This window comes from Sceloporus undulatus, chromosome 6 (genome assembly GCF_019175285.1).
Source record: "Sceloporus undulatus isolate JIND9_A2432 ecotype Alabama chromosome 6, SceUnd_v1.1, whole genome shotgun sequence".
Lineage (NCBI taxonomy): Eukaryota > Metazoa > Chordata > Lepidosauria > Squamata > Phrynosomatidae > Sceloporus > Sceloporus undulatus.
This window is the reverse complement of record NC_056527.1, coordinates 152,225,497-152,243,491: the sequence shown is the minus strand read 5'-3', so window position 1 is coordinate 152,243,491 and position 17,995 is coordinate 152,225,497. Positions and strand designations below refer to the sequence as shown.

Sequence of the window (17,995 nt, the reverse complement as noted above, 5' to 3'; positions counted from 1 at the left end):
GACTCACAGTATTTGCATAGTATACTAATGTAAGGTGATAAAAACCACTCTCTCCATTTAATTGTGAATAGGAAGGATGTAAAGGAGCATCTCTTAAGATACACAACCTCAGGGTGTTAAGTCTGTATTTCTATAAAAGAAAGTTTACCTTCATAATCAGCCAGGACATCACTCCAGTCCATGGAAATGCCACAGAAAGAAATACTTCCGCTTCCCATACTAGCCTAAAATTTGCCAAAAACAAACAAACCCAAAGGGAACATAAATATCATATACAAACAATGGCTGGAATAATTCAGCTATGTTACATATGCAAAAATATACTGAATGTGTCAAGTATCTCCTTTTAGGTGCCTCATTTCTCCTTCAAATCTAAAATCACATAGCAAGAAAAAGAAAAGGTGGTGATTATTGATGTAGTTCAGACATAACAGGAAGCACAGACTGGAATCTTGTACGTATGGCTCAGAACAATGTTATAGCTCTGCACATGGAATTGCACTATAGCTGGCCATTCAACACCATCCCATCTGCTCCCTCTTCAGCATAGGTGCACTATCATGCAGTTGTTGCACAGGTATTTTTCATGTCAAGAATTATATGAATGCATACAAATGCATACAGGCACAGAAAGATTCTGAGGTGCTTTCACAACAGATAATTAAAGCACTATGATTCTGCTTTAACTGCCATGGAAACATCTCATTGCATTCTGGGTCTTATCATTTTGTAAGGTACTTGAACATTCTGGGTGCGAATTCTAAACATCCCTTCCTAGACTGCCAATCCCAGGATTCCACAGGATGTTGCCATAGCAGCTAAACTGAAATCAAGAGGGCTTGAGGAAGGCACCCCGAAAATATATTACTTCACTCTGCGTTCATTTGAGAAGAAGCGAAACTTACAGAGAAGTCGCTGTCATTGTCCGTTTCAATGTTTATGTCATTGTTCTCCTCAGCTTCAATCTCTCTGGTTAGCTGTTCCTCCTCTGCAATGGCACTAGCAATGGCCTCTTCATTGGCTTTTTCCAGGCGATCAGCCAGCTCTTCCTTTTTAGCCAGAACTTCTGCCATAGACTAGGAATGCAAACCCATAGTTAGAAGTGAAGCCGGAAATGTGAAAATTAATAGTATATGAAATAGCAATCTCCCTCCAGTATTATCGTATTTGTTCCCTGGTGTTACTAAATATGTACATGACTCCATAACTGGACTTTGGTGAAGAGGATGCTGAGAATAAGGGACAGTTACATCACTTGTAGGCATGTATTAAAAATGTGGACACTTTGGGAACTATTGTGAGACTGGTGTTTTTGTGTGCCTTCAATTCATTTCTGACTTATAGACCATAAGGTACCCTATCATATGGTTTTCTTGGCAAGGTTTGTTCAGAGGAGGCTTGCCAATGCCTTCTCCTCAGAATCAAACCCTGGTCTCCAGAGTCGTAGTCCAACACTCAAACCACTACACCATGCTTAAAAATTAAAAATTGAATGTTCTCCCTAGAGATGCTAGAAGTTTAAATTTGGGATATGCTACATGCAAAGCATTTGCTTACCAGTGAATCATATCCCTTCACACCTTACTGGTGCTCCAGGTGAATGTGGTAACTATTTACAAATTTTGGAACAAATTTAAATATCCCAGGCTGCTCACATTTGAAATATCTGCTGGGTCCATTTCACTTTCAATCTTATGTTTTTCTCCTTGACTCCCATCTTCACTCCTGGAAACATCAGAGGCTACTTCTTCTACTTGGGGATCCTTTGAGGTATGCTCCGCATCTGTGAGAATGACTGGCACATCGGAAGGGGCTTGCAGAGAACCATCTGCCAAACCATTCTTCTCAGAGACCTTGATGTCCTCCAGGACACGGGCTGTGAACTAATATAACACAAGAGCAGAAGAGAGAAAGGTGATGCGCTCCCATAGTTTAGTCAAACCCTTACGTATAGCCAAAAGGCAATTTTGTGGAGAGATTTTGAGCAAAGGACCAGAACTTTTGGAAGTAATTTGTTACAATAACAAATTGCTTTAAAAAGTAAGGAGGCAGAATTCAGGGACATGGTCATGTTAATAACAAACAACAATGTATTCCAAACCTTAATAGTGTTTAAAATTAATTAATTGCTGTTACTAAAAAGAACAACAGCATCATTACTTTTTCATTCCAAAACATCAGGACTGAAGTAACTAAAACATAATTACGTTAAACCAACAAGATGTCTTCATTCCTATCTGCATTAGCTTTGAAATGCTGTGCCCTGTTCCAAAAAAAAGGTAATGATATTACTTGTATCATATTACTTCCAGAGTCTTTGAGGCACTTTGTATTCTATAGAAGGAGAGCCATGCTAGATCAGACTGAAGATTCACCTACTAGCCAGATGCTCCTGGAAAAACCAGGGAAGCAACAACCTTCCTTTGGCTGCATGACCTCAGATACAGAGATATACTGCTTCTGAGCATGGAGGTTCCACAGAGATATCATGGTGAAGATCTGCTGTTAGAGCTCTAGTCTTTTAAAGACATCTTCTTTAATCTCTATCACATATAGTCCTCATGATATGATATATTTTGGGGACACCCTCCCCACGCAAGAATGTGAAACAAACACAGCAATATTTCATTTGAATAATGAAATAGCCTGTTCATATAGCTGTTTTGAGTCCCAATTTGAGGAGACAGTCAGGATGATGACAAGAACAGCACTTGTCAAGGAACAGAGGGAAAAACGGTCAAACTGTCCTTTGTCTTGTGTAAATTCATCTTCAGCAGCCTAGCAAAGTGAAGCAATCATTGCCCACCCACCTCTTTTCTCCAATCTTAAGATAACTCTCACCCCCTTTTATTCCACACCCTTCCATCTTTAAAAGAGCAATTTAGACTTGTCTGTTCCTTCCTTGCTTTGGAACTAGCCATGGAAGATCTGCTGACTTCCAATGCTGCCTGTTCCCACCATCTCACTGAGATTAAGGAGGTTATATATGACGTTCCAACAAGACAACGTGCCTCACTTAACACAAACTTTTCTTAGAGAAGCTTTCAACATCCTTCCGAAATATAAACTCAGTTAGGAAAATTAACACCTAATAAAACATGTACAACCTCATGAATCAGAAGGAAGACAGCACTATTTAGCTGTATTGTACTTGAAAGGAAAGCCCATAAAAAGACAGCTTTCGGCTCCTTATTTAATTAAAGAAAGCATTTAGAAAGAGCAGAACTTCAACAGAAGAAAATGAAATTCAGCTTTTAGTTCTCAAAAACTCAAACCAAACCAAAACCTACCCACAAATAAAATAGAAGAGCCATGCAACAATAATCATGTATATGACAAGATGATTCTTTTCTGAAAGTCTACAACTGATGTTCATTTGTGTTCAAAGAATAATGTCTTTTCACGACCAGAATGAAAGAAATTATGCCATTTCAAGAAAGAGGATCATGTGCATTACACATTTTATTAAACAAATGGTGGAAAGAAATTATTTGGATCCATGGCTAACTAATCACTGATGATGATGATGATGATGATGATGATGATGATAATAATAATAATAATAATAATAATAATAATTTATTTGTATCCCGCCTCTCCAATTTAAGGATCACTTCCATTAAACCATTCTGTCTATTAACAATTTGTAAGCCACTCTGAGAGCCTCTGTGGCAGAAGAGTGGGATATAAATACAAGGAATGAATTTGTACATAGCTTTATTGGATAATCTAGGCCTTCAGTCTGATGTAGCAGGGCTTTTCTTGGCTGTTTCAAAATGGGTTGCAAAAAATAACTAATGGTTCATTTGAAGCATGTTCCCCCAAACATTATGTCCTTCAGGGTGTAAATATTTTGGGTGGTACCCTAAATTATGGTTACCTGTGTTCTTTCAGCAAGGGGGTGCTCACATGGATGAGAAGTATCTTTCCAGATAGGCTCTGTAGTTTTAGATACACTGTCTTCAGTTAACAAATCCTTCTGCTTATTCTCTGATGGGCGAAGAATTACATTTTCTTTGTCACTGTCATCCTTGAGCCGTGATAGTTCTGCAGATGAAGTTGATTTTGTGGCCAAAGGAAAAGATTTAGATCTCACAGGCCTCCCACGCTGGACCGTTTCCCATCCTTCAGCATCCTTTCGTTCTGCATCGCATTGTTAAAAGGCAAACCAAAAGAAAGAGTCAGGACAAAGATATTTACCCACAGAAAACCTTCAACAATGTTGGCCTTCATAACACTATAGGGGGAAAGTACTCAATCATGCAGTCATGAATAGGTCCAGATTGCTTACCACTAGAAAACAATTCAAGGAGACTGCTCACATAAACTGAGACTCTCAAGAGCACATTCATTTGGCAAAGCAAGTCAACCATTTTAGCTAGTGGGCTCTGGCTAGCCCTGCTCTGGTTCTGTGAACAGAGCAATGGCAGCACTTCAAGTCACCTTTGCAACCCTCAGGTCATGTCAGCTTTTCAAAACTTAACAGGTATACTCTTTCCTGAAGTTTTACTAACCTCCATCCATGCTTTGGATGGCAACTGTCATAATCCCTATGGCTATGTTGGCTGGGGCTGATAGGAATTAAAGTCCAACAACATCTGAAAGGATTGATGTTAGAGAATCCTAGACTCAAGCCTGGATCATCAGCTGGAGCTGGGAGCACAGCTAAGTGGAAGGCCACCTCACTGAAAATTGCATTCAGTTCCCATGTTCAGCAGTTGTAAGCATGCAGTTAAAGCATCACTGAATTATTTTCGTATGCAGTCCGCATAGTATCCATGTTGCATTCTATCCACATGAAATAACAAAGATTTTATCTTCAGCAGACTTAGATTCTTTTACATCTTGGGAAGTCTATTTAAGAAGATCACTCTAAGACAGGGATGGGAATCAGGCCAACTACCAGATGTGGTTGGACTGCAAGTCCCAATAGCCTGAGCCAACATAGCTAAAGGTGAGGAATACTAGGATCCAGTAATATTTGGTGGACCACACAAATCTCATCTCAGCTTTAAGACTGGACAAGGAGAGAACAGTCTCTTTGAAAAGACATACTGTTTAGAAACTGGAGCCCATCCATTAAACAAAACAACTGCCAAAACAAATATGAACCAGTTATAGAAAAAGATTGAAAGAAAATGGTCGCAGAACGCTTATCAGAACCAAACTTTAGTACTACAGAAGGCAGTCAATTCATTATATAAATAAATAAAATAAATTATGAATAGTTACTAATGGCAGCATTTATATTCAACAACAAGTTAGGAGGATCTACAGTGGTACCCCGGGATACGAAATACCCAGGTTACGAAATTTCCGGGATACGAAAAAATCCCATAGGAAATAATTGTTCCGGGTTACGAATGTTTTTTCGGGTTACGAAAAAATTTTTGGTGCTTTTTCTGGCTTTTTCGCACGAAATCGCGGCTTTTCCCCATTAGCACCTATGGCATTTCGGCTTGCGAATGCTTTTCGGGTTACGAAAGCGGCGGCGGAACGAATTAATTTCGTAACCTGAGGCACCACTGTATAAAGAATTGCTGTTCAGACAGAATGACAAATCACACAGAGGAAACCAATAAAAAGCGCTTAAGTTGCTGACCTGCAAAAAAGGGGCCAGAATAGAGTTTCGTTTGCAGAATCATTCTCGTATACCAGCTTTTCCAAGGCCATTCACAGCAACAAAAAGGTATGGAGTTAAGTAAAAAGGCACCGGACACCAACACATTCGCAATGAACAGTTCAAATGGGGGGAAGCAAATAGGAAGAGCAAAGAGGTGATGATCCACAAGAAGACATGGGAGTAGAGGGAGAGGAAGCAGTAAAGATCAACTCTCAAATTTAAGAGGTGAAAATAAGCTCCCTTTATGAAATCCACAATCCCAATCCTGACTGCAGCCAGTTTTAGCCAAAACATGACACACAGTATCCTTCTAAAAGTATTAGCTAGAAAAAGATGGGGGCACAGACTTCCAAGATGCCTGCAATTTGAATGTTAACAAGATGCAACATGTCCCAGCTGGTCTACAGTTCCAGAAGACCTTCCTCCATTACCACGTCAAGCAAGATGTCACAAGAGCAGGCAGTTGTGTAACAGAATGCCATCTCTTTAATTTCCAGGCTGGGTCCCTCAAAGGGGCAGTGTTTCACAGGTCCCATACTCCAAAAGCTCTCAGCTGAAGCAACACTCCAAGTTCATGAGCAAGTCTATATTTGGTCTTCAACTCCAACCCAACAGTGAGCTACCCATGGTCCTGACATGAATTGTTGTGTGTGCCTTCAAGTCGTTTCTGACTTATGGAGACCCTAAGGTTCATGGGGGTTTCCTGGCAAGATTTGTTTAGAGGGGCATTGCTGTCTGTGAGAATGTGACCTGCCCAAGGTTACCCAGTGGGTTTCCATGGCTGAGCAGGGATTCAAACCTTGGACTCCAGAGTCCTAGTCCAACACTCAGACCAATGTACCACGCTGGACTAGGCAAGGATAAAAGTGAACATGAACTCTGGAGATGGACAGACACTGTTGGAATACCCAAATACTTCAAGTTGACTGGTTCTATAGACTCGAGATAGTGGAACAGGAAAGCTTTTCTGATGTTTGACAGGTGGCAAACCTCATTCAAGAACCTCCCTTTGCACATGCTTGAATCCTTGGAGCTCTTATGTTTGGACTGGTGTCCAGATTCTCTCAACTAGGTATGACGCTCATTACTGGTGCTACACAGCCCATCTCCGACACTTACCCTGGGCTCTTCTTTTCACTAGTGCTCTGTAGCACTGGGTAACAAGGTGTAGGAGATACCATTTCAATTTCTCACAATGGAGAAATGTGGGGAAATGTTTAATGTTGCCAGGAATGCTCACCAGGGTCCAGTGAAGCTATGAAAGGCCTGAAGCCCTCTTGTTCATGGGTCCATATTACCTTCAGAGCTCAAGCTCTGGCTTTCTGCTCTCACTTTCTGGGTGTTGTACATTATCATCTGTGACCACTGGCTATGCTAGCTGGGGCTGACAGCAGTGGTTTCGTTTTGGAAAGCACAACACACTTTATAGACAATCCCATACAGGCTATCACAAGCTGGATTTGGTTACTTGCCCAGTTTTGTCAATGAATAATTCATTGGGCTATTCTGACAATTCTCTAGTCACATCTGAGCTTTCCACTCTCCGCTTCCTCTTGTATTACATGGAAGTGACAAACCATCTGTTATTGTAAGCCCTTCTGTTCCCTTCCCCCACCAAAGTCACTTAAGCTTTATGCCCTTAAAGTTACTCCATCTGGAAGAACTGTCCCGTAACCTTATTAAGAGCAGTAATGAGGCAAAGACATAATGCGGCATGGTGAAGGTGTTGGTACTTTTGATTAAACATTTAAAAGTGATTCTTTACATATAATATGGTCTACTCTGAGTTAGCTCTCATTTCACTTGGAAACAGTGATCTTTGCAACAGCAAGGATATTTCACTAGTGGGTCTAGACTCTAGAGTATGTAGAAATACTCAACGTCGGGGGATAGATTTCACTGTTAACTACACTGGCTTGATTTTTCTGCTTTGTGTGTGTGTATGTGCTTTCAAGTTGCAATCCCATGAATTTAACCCAATCTAATAGGACTTGGATGTAGAACAACTGTTCTAAATCTATCTGAGCTCTAATGCTGCACCTGATGTTCACCTGCCTCAAGCGTAAGGTCTCTTCTTAGCTGTGAGCATATAGGTATCCCTCAGTCAACAAAGAAGATGTGTTCCTGGGTATTACTTCTTTAACAGAAAGGTTGGTGGCAGAGGCAGAAGCAATACAGAAAGAATGGGTTCCTATAGCATAAAAAGAAAAATAAGAGCAGTCCAACACGTTTCAGTAAACTTTTAATTCAACACTAAGAATATACCCACATGTAATGAAATAAATAAATGAAATAACCAAGGTCCGGTAAGTCTTTGTATTCAGTTCAATTTTAATTGCCATTTCTGTTGGCATCTAAGTAGCATTTTATACATGAAGAATTAAATAACAAATGCATGGCAACTATATTAACTAGAAACCTGCAGTGCTACAAATCATGATTTTATTTTGTTAATGTACTCTTCCAAAACTGGGGAACTGAAATATCAAGAACATAATTTCCAGAGCATGAAAAAGTTACTTTTGGGACTATCATCCCCAGAAATATGGCCAGGTTGGCTAGGGATTCTGGGTGTTATAGTTCAAAAAGTTGACTTTTCAAAACACTAAATATGACTCATGTCACCTAGGGAGAACTTTTTGGCCAAAAGGGAGCCTAGAAATAAATTATAACATACCAATAAAACACATCTGCAAGGGGCTAGAAAGAAACAGTGTAGTCTCGGGCCCTAGCCTAGCCACTGAAAAAACAACAAAGTACAAAGACATAAATATACAGGAGACATAGCAAAAACAAAGAAAGAAATCAAAGGGAAGGAAAAAGGCATCTAGCTTCCAGAAGGGATTACATATCTTTACAATGCAATAACTCCTCCTCTGAGAACTGGCGAAATAAATTACCCTGTGATAGATGTGCCAGTATTCCTTTAATTTGATGTAACAGCATCCTATTCATTCTGCCACATATATGCAACAAAACGACACACACCACATTTTAAAAAGTATGAAAAATACTGACTGACACACTTCAATAAATACAGCAGAAAAATGTTATCAACTCAGTCAGTCTTTGGGGTCCTTTTAAAATACACAAATATAATAGTACGATTCCGCTTTAACTGCCGTGGCTGAATCCTATGGAATCCTAGAGTTTGTAGTTTAGTGAATCTGGCTGAGAAGTCTAAGTATCCCTCTCTAAAGTTCAAATCCCAAGATTCCATTGGAAGGAACTGTAACAGTGAAAGTGAAATCATAGTACTATACTTGTATTGTTTGATAGGGCAGCGGAAAGGATCCATGGGCTCAAGGCACCCCATTTTCCACCACACCTGGGCCCTGAAAGCTGCACACAAACTCTATTTTTTCCAGACTCACAAATCACTTCCAGTTTTGGGGGAAAATATTTACTCCAGTTGCTAAAAATGTGCATGGGGGAGAAAGTGTTAAAATGGGGATTCACAATCCCCCTGAAACCATGACACTACATTTTGGGGTGGAATTTTTCTTTCTAGCAACAGAGGGGGTGATGGATAGTGGTGAAGGCAATTCTGGCCTTCACCTATTGAGGAAAACAATTTGAGGCAGTCACGATAACATTGGCAGGATTGTTGAGTAGACAGAAGTGGTTATTCAGACTCTAATATAAATTGAATAAGAAATTTGGTTGCAATCCTATATTCCCTTACCTGGGAATAAGCCCCATAGAAATCAATGAGATTTACTTCTCTTCAGGCAGGGATCCTCCCCCAGGAGATAGGTGGGATGGTAAATCAATAAATCAATAAATGTACAGGGTTGCATTGATAATCTCACTTCGGAAAAGAGATCCTGAATTTCAGTCTTTGATACAAAGTCCTTAGCCAGAAGGACTTTTCAAGGAAAAGAAACTGCATCAGGCAAAAGCATCACCTGTATTCAAAGCCGTCCATTAGCGCTTTTAAAGTTGTTCTTTTTTTCACTGCTGGTCTCTACAGACACCCAACTCTACACATCATATTTTTCTTGACAACATTAGCCAAACATTGCTCTTGTGGGGCCACTTGTACACTTCCAAACCTGTGAAACTCAACACCTTTGGAGTTTCTTTGAGGAAGGAGGTCAATAGTGATCTCTGCTGCCCATGATGATATATAAAAAGCCTGAGAGAGTTTCCTTTAAGTAAAAATTTAAAAAACCGAATGGCTTTCTTTTCATAATAGCAAAATTTAACAGTATTCCAATTTATGTTTGTTTTAAAAGTCAGGTGAGCAGTCGTCACAGTCCAAAGGAAAAGAGCAATGAGTCTGGTGGTCCTTTAAAATTAAGGGATTTATTGGGGTATACTGTGGAGTAGAGTTTATGCTGCTATAAATCTGTTCGTTTTTAAAAGGTGCCACAAGACTCTGACAGTAAAAAGAGTGGTCAGGGAGTTACCCCTTCTAAAAAGTCAAGTGACATAATTTAAGTTGGATCTTCTTAACTTAATGAAATAAATCATGGTTCAATTTTCAATTCAAACTAAATACTAAAGTAAAGATAGTCCAAGCCATTGTATTTCCCACACCATGTACAAATATGAGAGCTTGTCAGAGAATAAAGCAAACAGAAACATAATCAGCTCATCTGAGATGTGGTGTTGGAGTAGAGTGCTGAGAATAACACAGCCAGCCAGAAAATCAATCAAATGGAGTAAACTGGGGCGAAGCATTCCCTAGAAATCAAGATGCCCAGACTGAGACTGCTGTGCTTTGACCATATCATGAGAAGACACGACTCACTGGAAAAGACAATGCTAGGACAGATGGAGGGTAGTATAAAGAGAGGAAGGTCACATATTAGATGGATAGATTCAATCAAGGAAACCATGGCCCTGAACCTGCAGGACCTGAGCGGAGAAAACTGAAAATAGAGGGTTTGGGGATATCTAAATTGTGGGGTTGCCACAAGCTGAAGTCGACTCGAGGGTAGTTAACAATAGAGTGTGTAGTGTGGTGTGGTGTAGTGGTTCAGGTATTGCACTAGGACTCTGTGACACTAGGGTTCGAATCCCCACCGAGCCATGGAAATCTAGTGGGTGACTTTAAATAAGTCACATTCTCTCAGTCTTAAAGGATGGCAAAGGCAAGCTTGATAGGAATAAATCTTGCCAAGAAAGCTCTAAGGTAGGGTCAATGTAAGTCAGATGTGACCTGAAGGCACTTAACAATAAAGAAGGGCTTGCACTCTTATAGATATTGTTTTCCCATCAGCCGGAGCCTGTATAGTCAGTGGTCAGGTAAGAAAAAACCAGAGGTTCCCCACTTATTTAAAGGGTAGACAACAGGCGTAGCACAAAATACTAGATATAATAAACTCCAATTGTACCAGGCAGAGGGGCAGGCTCACAAGCCTAAGCATCTCTGCAACTCGATTGCCTTGCACGAATCAGAGCAACATCAGAAATACAAGCATTATCTTTTTTTGTGTAATCCATTTTAAGATAATGGTTTGTCAAAATCAGATCACTTCAGCACTTGCCATTTCTCCGTGAAGATTTCTGAACTGGAGTTGGCATGCATGCTTGTGTCGTTGCCATCTCTGAACTGGGAGCTGCTACTGTATGGTTGGCTTTCACTTTGTCAGCCCAACTTACACCCGATGGAGCCAGGCGGTTAGAAGTCACCGTTGCAGATGGTGTTCTAGCAGAAAGAAAAAGTCATGTATCCTACAGTTCCATTAGAGAAGATTAAACCTTCCTATATATTCTTATAGCCATTCAGTTTTGCAAATTCCTCTTGGTTTCCACTGCTTCAGTTCAATAGGTAGCATGATCAGAAAAGGATGGTTTTATCCAGCTGTCCAGAAACAAACAGGGGTACAAACACAGATCTGCACAGAATATATTGGTGGAGAAAGGTTTCCAGGACAGTCACTAAATCATAGTTTTAATATTGGCTGAACTAATGTTTGCTATTAATTCCAGCCCATATTGCCTCCACCCATGGATGATTTTTCCACCTAGCTTCCTTTTGCAAAATGACACCTAGAAGCGGCAGACCTCTGCTTCTCACAATGGAGCCAATTTCTCTGTCAGATCTGGTATCCCCGAAGGCTTCCTCAGCTGCATGTGTCAAGACATCAGCATTAATGGAACTTAAGATAAATATTACTCCTTTTTAATAGCAAATGCAGTTGGTGAGTGTTGACAGAAATAGAGGCAAAACAGGACCACTGAGGGGGGAACAGAAGAAAAAAAGGAGACAAGAGAATCAGCTTAAGAGAAGCCCAAGCTTCACACACATTTTGAAAAAAATGAAACCTAAGGAGTCAAAAGAAAAGAAACCAGGACAATGATGGCTGAGAATACTCACTAGCAAAGGAATGTAGAGTATCAACTGAAAATGGGGAATGGGGAAAAGAAGGTGAGAGAAGAGGGGAATGTCTTTCTTAAGGACCGATCAGCATAGCACACACTGGAGGAAGGGAACCCTAAACAAAAGCATTTCTGCAAGAATTCCCTGCCACTTTTTGTAGCACAATAAATGTACCACCGGATATTAGCCATTATTTTACAAATGTTTAATATTATTTGTTGTCTATGTTACAGAGAATCACAGAATCAAAAAAATCATAGAATTGAAGGGGTCCCATAGGTCATCATCCAACCTTCCGCTCAATGCAGGAATGTCAGGTATAACATCCCCAACTGGCGGCTGTCCTGTTTCTTTTTGAAGATGTCCAAAGAAATAGACTCCACTACCTCCCTAGGTAATTGGTTTCATTGCTGAATCACTCTCACCATCAATAAGTTGCTGCTAATGTTCAATCAAAATCGAACCTCCAGTAACTTAAAACCATCAGATCTGGTCCTACCCTCTGGGGCAACAAAACTGCACCTTCCATCCGCAGCACATACCATGAATGTTGCAACTGCATATGTTTTGACCCCTACATTACAGAGGGAATACTCCTCAATCTCATTCTTTGTATTATATGGATTTGTAAGGATCACTGGAGCCCATCAAAATACAGAACAACTGACTTAATACTATGTTAAATGTTAGAAGTGGAAATTAAACATTTTCCTATACATTGTAGGACAAATCAACATAAGTGAATGTAGCAACCAAAGCTATAGTGAGAAATTAGTGTCAATTTTTATCCTTGAAATCATTAAAAAGTTTTTAACTGTCATACCCAAAATTTAGACTTCTTCGTGCATTTGATGTTACACTGATTCTATCTGTTGACGGGCTTGGAATTACATGGCGTCCTGGGGACATCTTCTTTACTTCCCATGCGAGCGAAGTAGGTCTGCCAAAGAAAGATGGAACGCAAAGCAAGAAGAGTTAATTAATATCCCTGCTTCCCCTGAAATTGCAATCATATTAATTGATATAGAAAAGCAAGTCAGGTAATGTAAGGACGCTGTACAGTTGGCCCTTCATATTCGGTGGGGCTCCATTCCGCACGCACACACACACACACCCCTATGGATGCCAAAAAACAGGAGGACCTCAAGTTCCATTAGTTTTAATGATGATGCATGTGTTATATGCATGGCCACATGCAAATGTCACCAGTGAGGTGAACTCAAATCTGTGGATGGCAAGCCCACAATTAGGGTGAGCCAACTATACAGTTGTCTTGCATGTCCCTTCTCTATATCATCACAGCTAGCATTTTAAAAAACTTCTCCCCTCTCCCGTGTTCAAAATGGATGTTGAATGTGTGGTTTTCTAGATGGTGTTGTACTACAACACTCACCATCTTACACCATTAGCTATTTTGAGCATGACTGAGGGGAGTTGTAGTCAAGCAACATCGGCAGGCCCACATGTTTCCCATTGCTGCCCTATACCGATGTGTACTCTACCTTCCAAGTCAGAAGGTCATTCCATGCATTTACAGTCAAAGTTTTCCTTGAATCATATATTGATTCAAATGTCAGAGTGCACATCCTTCACCAACCAGCTGTCTTGAACTAGAATGCAAGGGTTTAATGTTTTTAAACAAAGTTTTAAAATGGTAGATTGAAACCATTTCCTTTACCTGCTTTGTGCATCTGCTTTCTCTAACTTCTCCTGTAGCTGTATCCAATCAATCAAAGCCTTGAAATCTCGTACATAGTTATCCAGCATCATTAACACCTCCTACAAAGAAACATTGATTGAAAGATGTAAAATCACAAAGCACTCATGTAGGAATCAAAACTGTAAAAAAAAAAAAAAATCTGTGGAAGTCTTTCAACAAGGAAAAAAGCCAAGCTACCGTATTTTCCAGTGTATAAGACGACTAGGCGTATAAGACGACTCCCAACTTTTCCAGTTAAAATATAGAGTTTGGGATATACTCACTGTATAAGACTACCCCTCTTCCAACGTACAACAAATAAAAATTAAAAAAAAAACAACAACAGATTTGATTTCAATATGGTAATTTTAATTCAAATGCTTATGACATGCAGGTACTTAGCAGGAAAACCTGTTGTATACAAAGCCTGCTTAGATTGGATTGTATACAAAGCCCGCAGATGCTCCAATCTGGCTCAGTAGTTTCAGCACCCACCCTATAAGATGAAACCCGGCGTATAAGACGACCTCTGACTTTTGAGAAAATTTTCCTGGGTTAAAAAGTAGTCTTATACACCAGAAAATACAGTAGGTAGGTCTGGAAATAAACAGTGTTCCCTTGCTGATGGGTGACCCTTGACAAGTGCCCCTTCCAGATCTATCTCTAACTTCAACCTCAAATACTTGTTATCCGCTGGAGTTTGGTTCCAAGAACCCCCATCGATAACAAAATCTGTGGATGCTCAAGTCCCATTAAATATAATGGCATAGTAAAATGGTGTCCCTTATATAAAATGGAAAATCAAGGTTTGCTATTTGGAATTTATACTTTTTGGGAATATTTTCAAGCCATGGATGCTTGAATCTGTGGATAAGGAAGGTCGCCTGTATAGTGCATTTTCCACAAACAGAACATGTTCACACAGATCACAGAAAACAAATCGAAGCAACACTAACACAGCAACCACAATAAGAGTTATAACATATTGCAACATCAAACTCCAACAAACATCAGCCTCAGGCAAGATGGCCAATGGTGAGGGATGCTGGGAACTGTAGTGTAATATGATCTGGAGAGCCACAGGTTTCCAACTCTGAATTTCATTTCTAACAATTCAAGAATTTACGGTTCATTTCAAATATATTGAAAGTTTAAACAACCAAAAGCCTCACTAGACAGAGACTGTTAATAATTCCCAGCACCTATAATATGAATATTAAAGCAATCTGTTCAGTAGTTCTGATTAACAGACCTAACAATAAGATACCTTGGCCAAATCAAACAAAAAGAGGAAAAAAGATAAAACTGACAAAATTGAATTACCCTTAGCAGCAGATTAGCAATCAAGCCAGGCCAAGCATACTATATCACTAGACACAAACACAGCCAAAATGTTCTGCTGAAAGCATCACTTTAACTGCTATAAAGTCCGTTACATGCAATTCACGTAATTCACACACACAAAGTTCCATTTCAAGGATGCAATTTACATTATTAAGTTTGGGAAAGTAATGATCTGCAAGATGCATACTAATCCAGGTGGTCACTCTGTATGCACCCATGTTTTCCATTCGGTGCGAAAACAATGCCTTAATTATGGCTGCGTAGACAGTGCGTCTAATAAATCTAGCTCTCCTTTTATTCTAACTCTGTCATATTTTCTCTTTACGATCTGAATAATATTTTACCTCTGTGCCACATGCAAGGTTGCTTTTGAACAGAACACTTCCTGAAAGGTATAATAGCTCCATCTGTGACGAATGATCCCAATTTGAAAGGTGAAATGTTAGGTGCAATGAGATACTCTTTTAATTAATATGTGAGTGACATCCCATCATGACATTTGCATTTTTATGAACCCAAGTGATTTCAAAGATAGAAAGAAGATGTTACATTCCCACAGTTGTTTTGCACAGCTGTCTCTTGGCACAAGACCTTCAGAGCCACCTAGATTCCTACTAAATCTCACCTTTTGCGAGACAACTCCTATGGGTTGTAATCTGCTGGAACTGCTTTTGATCTGTCTCTCCTTACAGTCCACATAGCTCTGGTAGATATTCCACAGATGACAAGGATTTTAAAGCTTGTGACAATGGGCTTACTTCACCCAGACTAACAAAATGCTAAGGGAGGAAGGGAGTACCAACCCCTGCAGCACCTGACCAGGATTCTGGCCAGTGTCTGTTTCCAAAATTAATTATTCTCTTTGGGTCCATACAGACAGGCCAAAATAAAGCTGCTTTGGGGCACATTGGAGGTATGCTGTTTAAGAGGCCGGAAGCCACGTCAAAACCACGCTCCAGTCCTAAGGACTGCAGCATAGCTTTGGCGCAGCTTCTGGCCTCTTAGGATGCATGCAGCATTTAAACAGCATAACTCCAATGTGGCCTGAAGCAGCTTTATTTTGGCCTGTCTGTATGGGCCCTTTCTTTGCAAAAATTTCCAGGGAGGGTAGCCATGTTACTCTATTGCAGAAAAAAAACAACCAAGAGCCTTGTGGCACCCTAAAGACTGACACATTTTATTTAGCTTAAGCTTCCCAGGACTGCAGTGCCTCTACATCTGATGAACTGGGCTGCAGACCATGCAACTTTATGCCAAATTTAAAAATAAATGAATTACTGTTTAAGTTGCCGCCAGACTCTTTTCTATACTGCTCAGATGGTCACAGATCACAAGAGCAACTGGTTCACAAATTGTGACTTGGTTAAAAATCACATCTCCATCAGATGGTTTGTCCCCTTCTCAGGCCCTTATGGTTTGAGAACATGAAATTTTACAGCACATGGCTTTAAGGAGCCTATTTTGAGGAATGCCTTGCTCCAGCGTTAGCCAAAATTATCAGGGCAAGTACCATGCAGCTTGTAATCTGAGCCCTGTTTTGCGAACAAGGGAATACAAACAAGACAAGCAACTGGAGCGGCCCCATATCCACTGATGCACATCTTTCTCCCTACAGCTATGAAGGCCATTTTGTCAAGCAGGAGGCAGCCGAACAAAAGTAGCTCTGAAAGCGTCGCTACAGGCATCCAGATAACTACATATAGATGTACAGCTAAAATTACCAATTAGTTTACCAATTGGCTGCAACGGATTCGATTGGTTTGTAATTAATTCTAGTTACTGGCGCACACGGCAGGATGGTTGGCGCCATCCCTTTGTCCCACTGACACACAATCCTCACACACAGGGCCCTGGGGTCTCGGCCGTCAATACAGCTCTCCAGTTCACCCATGGTCCTGAGTATAGCAGATATACCCTACGGTGCTGAAGCAGTGGAAACATGTACCACTTGAGACGGTGCTGACAAAAAAAGAAGAGAGAGGATTCTTTATGGGAAAGTCTGTTTCTGCACAAGAGTCCCAACCTTGTTAAAATCTCATTTTTATCCAAGGTCAAGTGCATGCTTCTAGAAATTCCTAATGAAAAAGTGCTCAAGTAAGAGAGTGTGTGATGGATGGAGGAAGGAGGCAATGGGGTCCTCTAAATTAGAAATGTGGCTATTAGCACAATCTTTTGTGCATTCGCTCAAAAATAAATTCCATGGGATTAAATGGGGCTTACTTATATACTTGACTGCAAGTCGAGCTCATGTATAAGTCAAGGGCAGGTTCTGGGGCCAAAATTATGGATTTTGATATGACCCATGGTTAAATCAAGGGTGAAATTTAGAGGCATGTAAGAAAGGATGTAAAGGATGAAGTAAAGGAAAACAATGTCCAAGAACGTACAGTACACAGTTCCAGCAGGAATAATTCTCTGTGTTCATCCTAAAGGCTGGATGGATGAGAGAGCAGAGGGGGACCTGTGCATCCAGGAGAGATTACATTCTTGCCTTTCACCGGGGGATGGTTTCTTTTAAAATAAAAGTTAAAGTCCAGTGCCTACATTGACCATCAGATAGGTCCACTTAGGTTTTTTTGGGTCACTCTTTCGAATACAATTTCTAGACTTATACATGAGTATATACAGTATGTTCACACATGCAAATGGTCATAGTTTCACATGACACCAAACCAGAGGTGGGCAATATGTGGCCCTTCAGATATTTCACCTCTATTGACGACAATTACCACCTTTATTACTAGAATGAAAGAATAGGTTTTTTCCCCAGTGGGTTTTTTCATTACATGGTGAATTGTTCTGTTGTGTAACCACCTTGCCTCGCTAAAATGCTATTGAGTTTTTAAAAAATTCTTTTAGTGTATAGTTTTATTCCTCATTTTTCATCCCTCGTTTGTATGTTTTGCAGTTATTGTTTGCATTAAATAAAACGCACAGTAAAAGAAATGTATTCGGGCTGTTTTCAGAGTACCATTCTACTGATACTTTGAAGAATTAT

General features: G+C 40.1%; 1 protein-coding gene across 7 annotated transcripts in view; it reads right to left on the bottom strand.

The window, feature by feature from the left end:
- The window catches only part of SCAPER (S-phase cyclin A associated protein in the ER), a 134,175-nt gene that overhangs the window by 94,480 nt on the left and 21,700 nt on the right, over nucleotides 1–17,995 (bottom strand). For all 7 annotated transcript variants that reach the window (XM_042474251.1, XM_042474252.1, XM_042474248.1 and 4 more), the window contains 7 exons: nucleotides 13,633–13,733; nucleotides 12,778–12,894; nucleotides 11,119–11,279; nucleotides 3,881–4,143; nucleotides 1,656–1,883; nucleotides 906–1,076; nucleotides 149–224 (listed from right to left, as the gene is read on the bottom strand). In XM_042474251.1, the coding sequence (XP_042330185.1) occupies nucleotides 149–224; nucleotides 906–1,076; nucleotides 1,656–1,883; nucleotides 3,881–4,143; nucleotides 11,119–11,279; nucleotides 12,778–12,894; nucleotides 13,633–13,733 (1,117 nt within the window). The remainder of the gene's footprint in view (nucleotides 1–148; nucleotides 225–905; nucleotides 1,077–1,655; nucleotides 1,884–3,880; nucleotides 4,144–11,118; nucleotides 11,280–12,777; nucleotides 12,895–13,632; nucleotides 13,734–17,995) is intronic.